Source organism: Leptinotarsa decemlineata, unplaced genomic scaffold (assembly GCF_025532065.1).
Source record: "Leptinotarsa decemlineata unplaced genomic scaffold, Ldec_3_MD MMD2_tig00026354_RagTag_RagTag, whole genome shotgun sequence".
Taxonomy (NCBI): Eukaryota; Metazoa; Arthropoda; class Insecta; order Coleoptera; family Chrysomelidae; genus Leptinotarsa; species Leptinotarsa decemlineata.
In genome coordinates, this window is record NW_027412702.1 from 337,883 (window position 1) to 355,165 (window position 17,283).

Genomic DNA, 17,283 nt, shown 5'->3' on the forward strand with positions numbered 1-17,283 from the left:
CATTCTACGAAATATTACATTTGTTAGTTTAATAAAAATTCATTCAAAATTTCTGTAGTGAAAGTATCGTTGGTATATATGGATCTTTGGCATCAATCTGGCCAAAACTTTATTTAGTTGGTAATGCTGGTAAAATATTCTGCAGTAATGAAGTTTCCTAATGGGGGAAAATCTTGAAGATACTTCTTGAATATTATTAATTCAGACTTCCATTGTCTAATATGATTGGAAATCTATGAAAGAACAAATAAAATTAGAATGAATAGCTGAAATATCAATTATATTAAACAATAAAACGTGAAATGAAATAAAACGAATAAAATAATCAAAATACAAAATGAAAATGACTACAGAGTAAAAAACCTGAAAAATAAAAAGAATGAAAATAAGAAATTAAAATAAATTAATTGAAAAGTTCAGAAGATAATCCTAGTGTGAGTCTTAGGTGTGATGCCCCGTTTACATATATAAATCAATTATAGGGAATTAAGAGCTTTTCTTTGTTCGGGGATGAAAAAAATTTATAATGCAATCATTTAAAAATCTTTTATTTTTTGTAACTGATAATGTTTTAAAATAACATTTCGTTATAGAAATAATAAGTGTGTTTTAATCATGTCGAAAGACTGCAAATTCCATGGTGATTGGTGAAATTTCTTTGTTATCAAACTATACCCTCTATATTTTTAAACACCAGTATTTTACCAAAAAATTTACCCTTATATCAATGTCCAAATTGAAAAGCTTGACAAATCTTGAAAGTTAGTAAAACCAGTTCTTAATAATACTGATAATGAAAGTAATAGGTACATAAATAATGAAAATTTGTACACAATTATTAAGTTAATGGACATTGTTATAAACAGAAATTCAAGTAAAATTTCCCTACTTAAATAACATCTAGTTTTATACCAATGAATTTTTTTCTTATGTCAAACACGATACCTTAATCTATATTAATAAATTTATGTATCAATTTTATCATTGGCCATTTTCCAAAAAACAATTCAATCCAAATTGTTAACTGTACATGATTAAATAATGAGGTCTAATTCTAATAAAGCTGTTGAAATCTCATCAACTTAGGTACATTTTTGCAGTTTTAGAAGAATGTTTTTTCCTTTAAGAATGCAAAAACCCTGTTATTTTGCAAATGGTGAAATTGACACACGCGCTTACAGCCACACTCCATTTATATTTATAAGAAATAAACATAAATAGAATTTTTCACAAGTCTATGTGAATGGTTCCATAATTGAATGATAAAACTTTGAAAAGTACAATTTGGCAAATAAATCCAAAAAACCGAATTCCTTTATTGGATGGCAGATTCTTCGTACTTTTGAAAGTTCTTACTCTTCTTGCTGCCTTAACGTTTTCCTGGATATTCACACTTGAAAAAAATATTTTAAAAGTAGTGCGAGATACATAAATGGAAACAGCATCCTTCATCTTGTTCAAAGGTTTTCAAACTGTGATTGATTAAATTTCCATACTTTGTACTCAGTGAAATTCCAGAAAAACTTTACTAGCTAAATGTCCTGCATCTAACTTTTTAAAATTCCAGTACATACATAATCTGCAACATTAATTAAATTTTATAATATATAATTTATATCACTAAAAAGCTATTTTTTTTTGTTGAGTTTACATTTCTGGAAAAAGATCGGGCATGCATTTGAACATTTTGTTTCATGATCAAACTAACAAAAAAACCTAACCCAAAAGATATAAGTTACGATTTGTTGTACTAGATCAAGAATTTGAATGTGAAAGTTGTAAGTATCATAACCCAACATTTGGACCAGGCATTTCTGTTTCAACAAACGAGGTTCTGCTTGCGTAGTCTAACAAATATTCAGCATAATTCAAAATTTCACATTTTAAAGCCTTCCAAGAGCTTCTCTAACAAAGAACACAAACATTCAAACTTTCCAAATGCCCCATAAAGAAAATCTTAGTTGACTAGTTCTACAAAAATAAAAAATCTAGAACAGATAAAAATAATCTGTCATTGCTCACAAAAACAATTTTTTGTAACCTTATAAAATTTCGATAAACATTTTTTGTTCTAAATAAAGAAAATAATTTGAAAATGTTCTAATCACAATGTTTCCATAGAATGTACATTACAATTCTGAGCTATACCCGTGAAAATAGAATCACTATCTCCAAGTTAACACTCTTCTTTTGCGGGCACCACCTTAAGAGTGAGGTTATCCTATTCAAGAAAATCAGCCTGTTTTTACAAATATAACGAAATCTTATGACAATCATTTGAAGATTTCGCATTCTGAATCCTTTCATCTCTTTGTGAGACAGCTCACACATTAAGTGTACTACAAAAAATACTTTTCATTACATTTAATGTGACCTAATTAACTAGCAGAATGCATTTAGCCAAATTAAATTTTCTTCAGTCACAGCAATATTTCTTCAGACATATATAACAGAAAAAAGGGGACAAGATCACATTCATTAATTTCTAAATATTTCTTAGCGGATTGTTACAAATTATTTCGAATTGGGAATTTACAGAATTATATGAATGTGATCTTGGTTGTGGAAAAATATTGTCAAAATTTGCTTAGCACTTATTTGGCAGTGAATATATTTTGACAATAATACTATGCTAAAAATCTCACAAGTGGTGTAACAGTATGAAGGGTAACTTTAGAAAATCTTTTGAAGAAGCAAAACATTGGTAGATGCGGTTAATTTTTATTTTACATACTGTAACAAAATCAACATTATAAAATATAAAACATGTTTATAAAGATAAAACAATCACAGAGCTAGGAGACAGTGTTCATGCTGTCATGTTATATGAAGATCACAAGGTAAAAGTGGTGCCCATCAAATCTTGAAACAAAAAATAAAATCTTCTGAATAAACAATAGCCTAGATATTGCATAAATATACATCATTTGCAAAAATGCAAAAACATATCTTAATATTACGGCAGTTGGCTATATTTTTATAAATATAACAAACCTATAATTATTACAGGTTCCTCATAATTACTAAAAATGGAAAAATTAGGTCTTTGATATGCTTTCTTCTTGACTACAGTTTACCCAAAAGTCAAAAACCAGCTTCTTACTATTGTAACAACTTAAAACAACTGAATAAATAATTTAGTATCATTTTGTAACATATAATAGAGAATCTAACATTTATAGTGTTTTCAACACTGCACAAAAAAACCAACTCCTTGAACTGATCAGTATTTAGACAGGTGTCAATTTTCCATCTTGACATTCAAAAATCACACATTTATAAATTGAAAGGGAAAAGTGGATGGGATGAAAAATCGACTCCTGCACCTATCCAATTTTATAATTTGTTATATTAATAAATCTAATAGTCTAAAATGGCCAGCTAGCCTACTTTAAACTTGTCCCAGAGTCTTGTTGGGTGTTATTGCCAACCTGAAAATAATCAGCTAAATTAATTGTATTAATAACACTGAATAAAATAATAGAATAATATTATCACTAATAATAATTTTAAATATCTGTGAAAAAGTAGTATTGGAATTAGAAATAATTTGTTTTGCATTATAAAATTGTGCCATATATAAATTTCTCGGTAAAGATAATTTTGTACATTTATCAGGACTGAGATAACTTCAGCTAGAGTCTCAATAACTAAACTATAAATTTAAACAAACCGTTAGCCCGATATATCAGGTTGTTTCAAAAGTTTTGTCCGTTTTTATGAGTCTACTCTGTGAATATTAATTCAAGTCAATCAAAATAAGCACCATTCAAATCAGTGCACGTTCAGAACGTCACACAAGTTGATTGATTCCGTCCTGATTGACGAAGATCCTACCGATGAAAAAGTTATCGAACTGCTTGAAAATATGGTGGACGGTTGGGGAGGGGTTTGGAAAGTATGAAGTAGAGCTTTGACGGTAAATTCATTTCGGACAGTGCGAAACGTGCAAATAAGCGTTGTCGTGGAGAAGGATCGGAGCTCTTTTGTTGACCAGTGCCGGCTGTTGCTGACGCAATTTTTGGTACATTTCATCAATTTCCCCACTATAGGACTCTCCTGTGATGGTTTGGCCCTGTTGCAGAAGATTTTAGTCTTTGGCAAGTGCCTGGGTGGCTCATCGGTGTCCAACCACTTCCTGAGGATCCACTTTTCCTCACACGTGACGATCCCAATAAAAACAGGATCGTTTTGGTTGCACAAAAGCAAACAAGAACAGACTTCGAATCGTGACAATTTCTGTCAATCGTTCAAATTGTGGGGCACCCACTTTTCGACCTTTCCAATACGTTTTCAACTATCAAAAATCGTATGGGAGCTGCCGCCTAGTTCTTCCGCCATTCTACGCACCGTTCGTGATGTGTCAGTCTCCAACAGGGTCCTTGTCCTGGATTACTGTAGGTTGACCAATTCGGGGCTTATCTTCGAGGCTAAAATTTCTGGAACGGAATTTTGCAACCCAATGTCGAACAATACGTTCATTAACATTATCATTGCCAAATGCCTGGTTTATTATTCCGGCTGTTTGAGCAGCACTTTGATTCAATTTAAATTCTTAGAGAAAAATTGGCCGAAAATCGTTCAACAACATCATACAGCAGTAAGCTGGAAATACGCAAAAAATAGAAATTTGGAAAAAAATTAACAGCATCAATGTATATAATACAAAATGCTCTATCGATTAGTATACACCATGACACAGAATACAATTTATGGAGATATGAAGCTAAAAAAACACATGACAAATAAGACGGAGAAAACCTTTGAAACAACCTTATGTTACTTTCTTAAATAACATTCTTGTTGATGTATTTAATAACACCAATAACCTTTGGAGAACATTTTTATTTCAAAATTATGAATTTACGTGTTTCTGCCAACCAAACAACTAAATTATATCACTAATCTAATAAAGATACTGCATCTGTGCTGAAAGTTTGTAGCCAACTTCCTGGGATGCACTACTAAAAACATGATTATCTGAAATTCAGCCAACTAAGAAACCTTTGAATCCACTACCATTTAGTGGTGAGTAGAACACAAAGCCCAAACTTCCTCCCTGAACTAAACACTAAACAAAGTTGTTAAGGAGATATATGAACGAGAAATATTTTAGTGTGCATAAGCTTTTAACCCAACAAATCTAGATTTGTTTGCTTTATATTCTTTATTACACGTAGAGCTCGTTTCTATTAGAATATGAATATTTTATGACTCTAATGAACTGACTCAGCAATGAATATACAGTATGTGTCGCATTGACCTTGTAGAACTTTAACTTGCAGATGTTAAGATAATTTTTTGTTTAAAAGCTTTAGATATCGATGCATTCAACCTTTTGTAATTATTAACTATTACACAGCGTACTCAATTAAAGTGACTTAAAGTTATTCGATGAGTCTGAAGTTGTTCCATTTGAAAAAAAAAATTTGATTAAATTAATGTTTGACAACAAAAAAAAATTATCTTTTACAATTTCAGCATGACAAAGCATATTTTCCAATCGAGTTTCTGCTAAATACGAGGAGTGTTTGCTGCAAAAGTCTAGTTTTTGACTTGAATTTGGTGTAACTTCTGAATCACCCTGTATAACCCACACAACATTATAGTTTTTGTATCAGGAGGAATCTGAACATGGTAAGCAATTGATGACCTTTCCTTAAGACACATGATTTATCCTGTAATTTGTTATAGGGTATCAAGACTGGAGAATAATTTTTAAAGTCTAATTGAATAACATTTAAACCTTTTATAAGTAACATTTTTCGGTAACTCCATTCTTTCACCACAAATTTCTAATGGAGTTTGATATATATTGGAGTATACCTACTTGAATAGATTATTTGAAAAAGTGAACAGTTAGTTTTCTCTAGGTTTGGATTAAGAAGCTATGTCGTCTGTCTAGCTTATATTCAGGTCTAAATTTTCAATGTGTTAATAAATTTTTACAAATAAAATTTGTCTTTTTGGCCACTTTTGTCTGCAGTTCCAGGCATTCTGAATACCTAATTCCAGCATTGGTTTAAATTCCAAAAATATGCAATGCTTTTAGGAATGGCATTTCTCTAACTGTTTTCTACAATTTTGAAATAGAGAATACAGCAGAACGTTACAACAATTATGTTAACACCAGGAGAAAATCAACGAAATGAGTGTACGAAACGTATTTTTGTTTTATTAATTCTATGGCAACACATGTTTCCTCAAAACTATCCTAATAAAATAGATGTACTCTATTAAAAAAGTACTGGTTTACTGACCATATGAGTATGATCAAGTGAGACAGTTTGCTTTGGTCCAGATTTTTTTTTCATTTTTTCAACCCAGTTTACTCAGTTACTGAAAATTTGTACTTCATCACAAATTTGTGTGACCTTAAATTGAATTTCTTTGAGTCGACCTTAAACTTCTTTGGATCCAACTCGAACTTCTTTGACTTCGCCTTTTCTATCTCCTATTATGTTAACTTAATTGTTGAAACATGGGTCGAGAAGATGGTTACAGTTGTGGTATATTCCTTATTTGAAATTGTAGAAAACATTTCATTACTAAAAAACGAAACATTGCATATTTTTGGAATTCAAACCAGTGCTGAAATGAAGTATTCAGAGTGTCTGAAACTGCAGACAAGAGCACCTAAAATCGTGGTCTCGGACCAGTTTTACTTTTAAATTTTCATTAATTACAATATCACCTTGAATATTAGCTGTGGACACAACATAAGCTTTTAACCCAACAAATCTAGATTTGATCCAAACCTGAAGAAAACTAACTGTTCACTTTTTCAAACAATACATCATATTCCATTAGAAATTTATGGCGAAAGAATGGAGTTACCAAAAATGTTAATGCATGAAAGGTTTAAATATTGATTCAATTAGATTTTTAAAATTATACTCCAGTCTTGGTACCCTATAACAAATTACAGGATAAGTCGTGTTTCCTAATGAAACGTCAACAATCGCTTACCATATTCGCTTACCTGATACGTACAAAAATATGTGTGGCTTATACAGTGTCATTTGAATAAATAAAAAAAATAAAGAGTAATTTGATTAATGTTTGACAACAAAAAAAATATATCTTTTACAATTTCAGCATGACAAAGCATATTTTCCAATCGAGTTTCTGCTAAATACGAGGAGTGTTTGCTGCAAAAGTCTAGTTTTTGACTTGAATTTTGTGTAACTTCTGAATCACCCTGTATAACCCACACAACATTATATTTTTTGTATCAGGAGGAATCTGAACATGAATATTAGCTGTGGACACAACATAAGCTTTTAACCCAACAAATCTAGATTGTTGTAACGTTCTGCTGTATTCTCTATTTCAAAATTGTAGAAAACAGTTAGAGAAATGTCATGCCTAAAAGCATTGCATATTTTTGGAATTTAAACCAATGCTGGAATTAGGTATTCAGAATGCCTGGAACTGCAGACAAAAGTGGCCAAAAAGACCAATTTTATTTGTAAAAATTTATTAACACATTGAAAATTTAGACCTGAATATAAGCTAGACAGACGACATAGCTTCTTAACCTAAGTATTCTAGATTAAATCCAAACCTAGAGAAAATTAACTGTTCACTTTTTCAAATAATCCATTCAAGTAGGTATACTCCAATATATATCAAACTCCATTAGAAATTTGTGGTGAAAGAATGGAGTTACCGAAAAATGTTACTTATAAAAGGTTTAAATGTTATTCAATTAGACTTTAAATTATTCTCCAGTCTTGGTACCCTATAACAAACTACAGGATAATTCATGTGTCTTAATGAAAGGTCAACAATTGCTTACCATGTTCAGATTCCTCCTGATACAAAAAATATAATGTTGTTTGGGTTATACAGGGTGATTCAGAAGTTACACCAAATTCAAGTCAAAAACTAGACTTTTGCAGCAAACACTCCTGGTATTTAGCAGAAACTAGATTGGAAAATATGCTTTGTCATGCTGAAATTGTAAAAGATAAATTTTTTTTGTTGTCAAACATTAATTTAATCAAATTACTTTTTTTTTTTTCAAATGGAACAACTTCAGACTCTTCGAATCACTTTAATTGAGTACGCTGTGTAATAGTTAATAATTACAAAAGGTTGAATGCATCGATATCTAAAGCTTTTAAACAAAACATTATCTTAACATCTGCAAGTTGAAGTTCTACAAGCTCAATGCGACACATACTGTATATTCATTGCTGAGTCAGTTCATTAGAGTCATAAAATATTCATATTCTAAAAGAAACGAGCTCTACGTGTAATGAAGAATATAAAGCAAACAGGCAGTTGCATAGGTATCTTCAAATCCAGCATTCTAACACTAAATTTCGCGTTGGGGAGCTAAATTTGACCAGATATTTTTCTCACAAGAAATTATCTACTTCAAGGTGGGTTGATTCTGCTGCGGGACTGTGAATATTTAATTTTCTTTTCCATAAACCAAAGCTGTCAGGGTTGAAGAATAGTATGTAGCTTACAAACTACCAAATGTGATGAAAGAGATTCAAACTATTTCCAAATCTGTAACAGGAATTATTCAGATATTATGTATCATTGAACGATATTCTCCATAAAAATATACCGATTATATCTCTTAGATATAAAACTCCTGCTTCAACTCGTTACCTTTTTTACATATTATTTTATATTACCTACACTGCAAATGTATAATTGTCGTGATTTCAATATGTAACCTGCTATTTTGTTTTACTTAAATTTACTAATCTATATTAATGTATCTGACTTGGTTTTACTTTTTGACTTGGGCAATTTGAAGAAATGAGAAGATAATTTTTTCGTACGGTCAACAACTTTTTATTTATAAATCTACCTCTTGATTCTCTTTTATACAGGGTTAAACAGGAAAATTGACAGAAACATACTATAAAATTAAATGAACAAGATTAACAATAACAAAGGTTTTAAAATTAAACTTCCGCAGGAACACTCCCTCCCAGTGATGAAATCTAATTCATCACTATTCTTCATGTTTATCAACATCTAGAAGACAAAGTTTGTTCACAGTTCTTCTGTATGTACCAATATTTGTTTTTACATCGACCACTCGTACATTGCCATCTGCACCTGGATATGTTGCAGTAACTACACCTTTGGGCCAAGTATTTCTCAAGAATTGGCTGTCGACTATAATCACCACGTCTCCAACTTTGATTTTTCTTGTGGGTGATGTGCACCATTTTGTTCTTCTGGTTAATACCGGCAAATATTCTTTGATCCAACGGCGCCAGAAATGATCAGAGAGCAATTGAGATTTTCGCCATTGTTTCCTTGTAAACAAGTCATTTTCTTCAAACTTTCCTACTTGTGCTACACTTGAAGTACTCAATAAAAAATGGTTTGGTGTTAAAGCTTCGGCATCTGAATGATCAAATGATACATGGATGAGGGGGCGGCTGTTCACAATATGTTCAGCTTCTACGAGCAATGTGTGAAGAACTTTTTCTCGTGGTATCTTCTCCTTCAAAATGTACCGTAGAGTTGTTTTAATTGACTTGATGAGTCTTTCCCAACTGCCTCCCATGTGTGGAGCAGAGGGAGGAATAAACTAAAACTCTATATTGTCGGTGGTCAGTTCAGAAGTGATTTTATTCGGATCAAAATCTTCAAAAGACTTTCTCAATTCTTTATCGGCACCTCTCAAATTTGTCCGATTGTCAGACATTATTTTTTTTGGCGGACTTCTTACCGCGGACCTAATATTGAGAATCCAATATCGTTGTCGAAGCTCGTTCACCACATACTCTTGACCATTATACGCTGCTTTGCAGTGAAAATGAAAAATTAGCAACTTGGTGAAATAGTTTTTGGGGTCTAGAATAATTGAAAATTTGGTGTCTGTGCCTAAATCGTTAAGAGTATATTACTCTGCTTTTCAATCTCAAAACTCCTTCAGCATCTAAAATCGGCGAAAGTTTATATATTCTGCTAGATGAATCAACTATTCTTTCGTTTCGTAGTGAATTTATTTATTCTGAAAAATCTTCGATTCTGTTCATCTTTTTCTCTATAGATTTTAATCGGCACAGGGCAGTAGGTTTATTATTTGGTAAATTTAGATTATCATTTTTCCATAAAAGTCCAGTTTCCCATCTGTTTGCAGCTATGCTTTTTGTCGTCTCTTCCAAAATTTTAGAGGCTCTGATTTGGATGTTGTAATTTTTTATAATATTTTACACCCAAATTCTCAATTTTGACAGAATATTCAACTAGTTGGTCCAAATCGTCATATTGATGGTTTATAAAAAAGGAAAATTCTTGATTTATTCGTCCAAAATACTGTTTGTGTTGTTTCCATGCACAACCTATCCCAACTTCGATCTAGATAAAACAGGTTGGTTTTTTCCTCCTTCGTGGACTGCTCTAGCAATGATGAGATCAATGTTGTCCTGTCTGATAAGAATTTGTGGTTTCACACAATGCATAGATTCAATATTTACTTATTGAAGAGGATTCCATTTCTTAGATAGACTTTTAGAGTTCATTGAATGTACAGGAAGAGATAAGTTATGGATAGTTCTAACATTATTTAAATCGTACTCAATATCTTCATTCTTTTCTCTTATCTTCAAACTGATCTTCTATGAATGGAGTTCTTCACAGGACATAGAATTTGTGCAAGCAAGTTTCAAACTTTCTGTTGGTCCAGTAGCACCTAATTTCTCAGCCAATACAGCATCAACCATGGTCACTGTAGAACCTTCATCAAAAAGAGCATAGGTATTGATTTTACCTTTGGGGCCAGTTAATTCTACAGGAGCTATTCTCAATAAAACTTCAGACTCCTTGATCCTGGCGGAATGATGGAAAGTCAATGCTCTTCGGAGTTCTCCAGTACTGTTTCAGGTTCTTTATGTAACAAAGGATGATGTTTGTAAAGGCAGCCATTAACATCACATGTTTTCTTGCTTTTACAAAGTTTTGTGTGATGATCCTAAACAACTGAAACATACTTTATTTTCTTTCATCCAGTCCCAACGTTTCTCAACTTCTAATTTTTTGAAGTTGTGGCACTTTTCTACTTTATATCCGTCTTTCTTGCAGAATTTACATAAGAATGTTGGTTTATCTGGTTGAATGGATGTGGTACAGACATATCTCTTCTATTTATCCAGTTCTCTTTCAGGAACAACGTATATTATGGCCTCACTTATTTCTTTAAGCCAAAGAGAAAATTCTACAATTGTGACAGACATTTTCAGACGTTTCAATTCCACTATTTGTTTTCCCCATTCTATTTTTAAATTTATGCTCAATTTGATCACTGCGTGGTTCAAAGGTTTGGATTCAACAAATATTCATCACGTTTTAAACTTTGCACAGTAACTGCCAGATTTTGAATTTTATTGGAAAAATCTAAAATATTGTCTAATCTGTCTTCTCTCAAGTCGGGAATCCTCCTCACACAATCTATTAGGTCTTGTATAATTATATCACGTCTACCGAATCGTTTTTCCAGTGTATTGATAATTTTGTCGACTTCTTGAGTCAAACTGAGCAAGGCGTTAACAGACTCTGGCTTTACCTCTTACGACATTTTTGAAGTCGCACAATATTTTCGGTATTGAACTGATTAATGAAATTAATCCACTCTCCAGCTTGTCCAGAAAATATTGGAAGTTCCTTGCTGAACGACTGTCTGCCCATGAATTTGTTCAGTTTCCGGTCTTCCGTCCTATCTTCTTGAGAGAAACTTTGGAGTTGCATTTTTTCCATGTTACCGTTTGTTGATTTCACCCAATTTTTAACGAATGACGATTTACTAGTTTGTGTTTTCGTTTCTTCGTCTTGTTTTGAATAAATAGATACACTACGGCTCTCAAGTTCAGCTTGTTTGAACATAGCTTCTTTCTCTATTAGACGTTTTTCAATTTCTGCTAGACGTCTTTCCTTCTCAAGTTCAATTTCCAACTGTCTGCGTCGAATTGATTTACTACTTGAAACTTTGCTACTTTCTGGAACTTTTAACTGATATTTCTGAAAGTATTTTTTCCTTTTTACTTTCGAATTCTGCCGGGATTTCTAGTTTTTCCATATTTTCCATTTATGGTTTTAGATGTGCCATGGATTTGACAGCCGTTGTCAAAAATTGCTGGTACTTTTGCCCTTATCCTTTCACCTCTTCTTAAAGGTACTGAACGTGAAGCAGACATCTTCCACAGGGTTGTTCTTATTGAAAACTCGAAGGACCACTTACGTATCTGACTTGGTTTTACTTTTCGATTTGGGCAAGACTTTGGTTTTTGTTTAATATGAAGAAATGAGAAGATAATTTTTTCGTACCGTCAACAACAACTTTTTATTTACAAATCTACCTCTCAATTCTCTTTTATACAGGGTTAAACAGGAAAATTGACACAAACATACATTTTATAGTATGTAACATGTAAACATGTGAATGAACAAGATTAACAATAACAAGGGTTTTAAAATTAAACTTCCGCAGAAATAATTAATGTTCTGTACAATATTCAGTGCAAGTACAAGTCTTCCCTAATTCTTGATATTTTCTTTGAAAATATTTCTGGTCAGTGGCTTGCTGGTATGGTGTAACTGAGCCTGACATGAGGATTAGCCAGATGCTAATCTTTGTGTTCACTGCAAATCTTTGACTAGGTGGATGGTGATCTACATTTTCCTAATTTGCCTGCAGTTCAAAATAGGTAACTAACTTGTATCTTCAACATATTTGAAGAAGAGCCTTGTATTTTGACTTGAGTACTATTATCCACTATTAACTATAAACTATTGTTTAACAAATCGGAAAAAGTGGGAGTATTAAAAATAGTTAACAACTGGTTACAATAATATCTTGAAGGTAGAAATCAAGTTGTAGTACTCAACAAACAACATAAATATAAAAATTGAAGATGAACGTATAGAAATAGTAACATCAGTGAAGTATTTGAGATTTCAACTTGATACGACGATCACTTCAAGTATATTTAAAAAAGATTAAAAAAAATTTATATTTTTTCTCAAGAATCGCCAATAAATTATCAACAGACATAAAAATTATGGTATATAAATCAATGATCCAACCCCATTTTGAATACTGTGCATCTATTTTAAACACATCTGAATAATATGGCCTTTATGCATCCCCTCTGTTTTATAAATTCAATGTGAACCGAGTGTCTCATTTCCAATCTATTAAACTTCTGTGAGACACATGAGAAACAATCTACACAAGTATTCATATACTCCTTAGATTTGCTATGTATGTTGTAGTGATGAAATTAATTTTCTATTGTATATTTGGATCCAATTATGTTGGAGCAGTAATGAAGGAAAGAGCTTCTAGTGGGCTATGACTGGTATTAAAAGCATCTATAACCTACCATCCATTTTTCTCAACTTTTATCGAGAATGGATATAGAAGAATTGATTCGTTAAATTTTTGTCAGACCTCCACTGTGGGATTTGTTCTTGTTAAATTGTGGAATTATGATGCGGTGACATTAAAAATATTACTTAAGGAAAACTATTCATTTCATAACAATTTTTTGTTTATTATTGATATGGATAACAATAACCCTTTGATTAAATTGAGAGAGGTATATTTTTTAGGAGAGTAACTTTTGGGAAAGGTTTTGGCTTTCTACTTCTCCACCTTGATACAAAAAAATGAGGGAATCTTCCAAAGGAAAGAAGAAAACAATTAATTTCAAAAATAAATTCTTCATGAAGATGTAGATCATGCAAAGAAGTAACTTTCAGATAAAAAATGAAAGAAAAAGCCCTCTCGATACATGTAGATTTTCATATAAAGATTAAATTACACAAAAGAAAAATTACTTTTGAAACAACTAATTTTACAAGAACATTGAATTATACAAAAAATATGAAAGGGGTTTTTTTCCAGTTTTTGTCTGAAAGTTACTTCTTTGCATTATCTACATATCTTTGTAACAAGTTAATTTTTGAAATGAATTGTTTTCTTCCTTTCTTTGGAAGATCCCCACTTTTTTTGTATAAAGATGGAGAAGTAGAAAGCTAAAACCTTTTTTTCCCAAAAACTCTTCAATGTTGTGTTTTGTAGTGATTTAATTATACATACATTAAATTCAAAAGTACATCTAGAACAAGTTTGTGAAAACCAAATGAGAAAAATTTGTTTTTAAACATACATGTTTGAATCAATTGCTAAATGTTTTGTAGTCAATGTTGTAAACAGCTTTTATCACCATCTTAATGTTTATCGCTGCTCCAACACAAAGGCACCCTAACATGATACCTATGTACATCTACAGTAGTCCATTCAAATCTATATTATTGAAACCTAACTAACAAACTCACCAAAGGATGTGGTTGATCTTGAGAAGATATACCTCCTCCAGAGGCTTGTGATGGCTGCTTGATTTTGTCACAGTAATCACTTAAGATATCTCTGAACCTCTGCCAGCTTTTTTCAGGTACAGTAATAGCTGTTCGGAAATTTGTTTTTACTTCGGAAATGCGCATATAGACACCGCGATTATTTTGACCTGAAAAATAAATAAATAAATATGTTCTAAATTAACCTTTATGAAATACAACCTATATCGAAATAGAAATTTTTATTATCAACATGCATATGTCGGCCCTCTGGTAAGTCAGGTTTGTAAGCATGTTCATCAGTACTGAATTCATCCAGCAAATCAGTTAAAGCATCTCTGAATTCAATCATGCCTTGGGCTGGAATGGCCACCTGACTGCGTGGTCCACCCCTGGTTATCGTCTGAGAAACTCTTAGAAAACGTCCTCTGGAATTCTCTTTCAAGTCGAGATAGTATCGGCGATTATCTTTTATCATCATTTCACTTTTCAGCTTGCCATCTTCCGGTACATTGTCCGGGTTAGGGGGTCCTAAAATTTTGCAAACTATAATGAAATCACTACATCATATTTCATTCTTACCGAGAGATGAGTAGAAGTCACTAAAGGCAGAGAGATGATCTCTGAACTCGGCAGCCGTTGATAATGCAAGAAATATTTGCGAACGTCTTCCATCAGCACCAATCTAATTAAACATAAGTTAAAATTTGGAACATTGGTTAAAATAGAGCAATACCTCTGCCACTTTGATGAAACGTCCTCTTCGATTTTGTTTGACATCTAAGTAAAAACGTTTACTTTGTATCTGCAACATCTTTGTTGCCAACTCTTGCTCAACCTGCCCCTGCTGACCTGAAAAGGTCATGATGTTATGAAAAAATAAGAAAATAGCAACATTACTGAAATATAAAAAATTTTATATAAAAAAATGTGAAAATTACATACTAGGGTCATGCCAATATTGAATTTTATCAAAACTCCATTCACTTGCTGCCATTTTTTGCAAATAAAAATAGATTGTAGTTTAGCCGGCAAAGGATTTGAATCAACTGGACATGAATCACTTCTATGAAAATTCTATAGTAAAGAAGTTACTATGGAATTCCTGGTATTTTATGAGTCATCATAAAAGAACCTCATTCATGAAGCATTTCAAATCCAAGTTTATTATATAACCTAATTTTTGTAACCTTTATTATTTGATAACAATTTTTTTGTAATAAATATTGTTTTTTAGGGCAAAAATAAAGATTTTAACATACCTGAATCATATTCACTTCCCTGTTCCATTCCCTGATGATATTCTGAAAAAGTTCAATAACTTATTTGAGTTTTTGAAAATCTATTTGAGATCTCATGGAATAATCTCTAAACTAGATAATTCAATATATTTTTGTGAACATTTCAATTTCATTCTTTAGGGCCATTCTTCTGTAAAATGCCATTTCCTATTGGTTGAAAGGTAACCCAACTGACGTTAGCCAAGGTCACTGTTAGACTACGACAATATTTAACTTATTGCAGATCTTTTGCGGTAGTTTTGACATACTTAATGCCCCTTTTCAATGAAAATTATATTATGTTAATGAAAAACACATATTACTTTATACTTATTCAGTCCAAAAATATCTGTAATACAATAAATGCATCACAAATTTATTAAAGTTCTCGAAGAGAACAATTGAAATTCGCCATTTTGGTTCAGTTGTCAAATTTATTCAGCAATTTTCGAAGAATATGATAACTGCTACTAAATGATTTTCAAAAGGCATGAAAGTAGAATTTTCTGAAAGATTCATGAAACGAACTACACTGCTTTAAGTTACTTACTTTGCGAACTTGAACCTTCATCGCCACTTCCTATATCCGACATCGCAACCCAACACACACCACAAAACCTTCACTATTTGGGGAAACATGAAATGTTACTAAAACTTTTTACATCGTATCCAGAACCGGCTTGGCTATTAACAAAAAAATTGTTTAAGTTTATGTAATATATTTATCATATAAGAATCCCGATCATTTTTAAAAAAGCTTTTTTGTTTTGTACATCCAAATCGTAAAAAAAAAGTATTTCTGTAGATCTTTTCCTTTCAGTTTGTATACGAAAGAAATTTTGTGTGCACATCTTTGAAAAAAGTTTTCATTTGAGTTAATTCATTTCTTCCTTTCTTCGGAAGTTTGACACCTTTTTTTTTGTTTGATAATGGAGGAGTAGTTTTTTTCCATACATTATTCTCTCCTAAAACTATTCTAGTGTCATTTTGAATCTGATCATGTATTAAAGAATAGAGATTATAAGGAAAATTGATTCAAAAATGAAATTCACGTCTCTTGAAACATTGACTAACTTTTTGAACGATTGATTACCTACTATCACTTTTAAATATATAATAGGCGTATCTGTAAATTCTTAAAAAAATATTATTCAAACGTGACGCCAAAATGTATATCATAATAGAAACATTAACATAGAAACGTGTACTCTATGAATCGATTAAACAGGTTTTAATAAATATTGTGAAAGGTTATTAGGTTTGATGATTGAAAGAAAAGTATTACCTTAAATGATGGAAATGTTGAATATTTTTATCAAACCTCTATTTTTCATCGACAATTGACAATATCATACTTTAGTAGTATTGTTATATTTTATTTTTTTAGCTTTCGTGAAAGGTGATTAGGATTGCACTTCAAAATGAACATTTCTAATCAACCAATGGTAATCAAATGTTTCTATTATACCTATGAGCAAATTTATAGCTGAAAGTGTAGACATCATTGAAAAATTTACAATTCAAACACGTGTCAAAATAGTGACGTCATTGACCTTGGTAATTCTTTAATGATAACGGACAAAACAAATTAAATTCCCGTTACAATGGTGTTAGACACAATCACGTTTAAAACATATTGGTTTTGTGCTCGAATTATGAAGTACGA

At 31.6% G+C, this 17,283-nt stretch overlaps 1 protein-coding gene across 2 annotated transcripts; it reads right to left on the reverse strand.

Annotated features, from left to right (window-relative positions):
• Positions 1-531: 531 nt before the first annotated feature.
• On the reverse strand, positions 532-16,311 carry Pur-alpha (Purine-rich binding protein-alpha). Of its 2 annotated transcripts, none has more exons than XM_023166762.2 (7): positions 16,168-16,311; positions 15,600-15,641; positions 15,074-15,189; positions 14,920-15,022; positions 14,560-14,868; positions 14,320-14,507; positions 532-3,445 (listed from the first exon to the last, which is right to left on the reverse strand). In XM_023166762.2, the coding sequence occupies exons 1-7, from the start codon at positions 16,208-16,210 to the stop codon at positions 3,392-3,394; spliced, it is 855 nt and encodes a 284-aa protein (XP_023022530.1). In that variant the 5' UTR covers positions 16,211-16,311; the 3' UTR covers positions 532-3,391. The 2 variants fall into 2 exon arrangements, with proteins under 2 accessions (XP_023022530.1, XP_023022531.1); XM_023166763.2 differs by having other exon boundaries at positions 532-3,431; positions 16,168-16,308.
• Between the last annotated feature and the right edge of the window lie 972 nt (positions 16,312-17,283).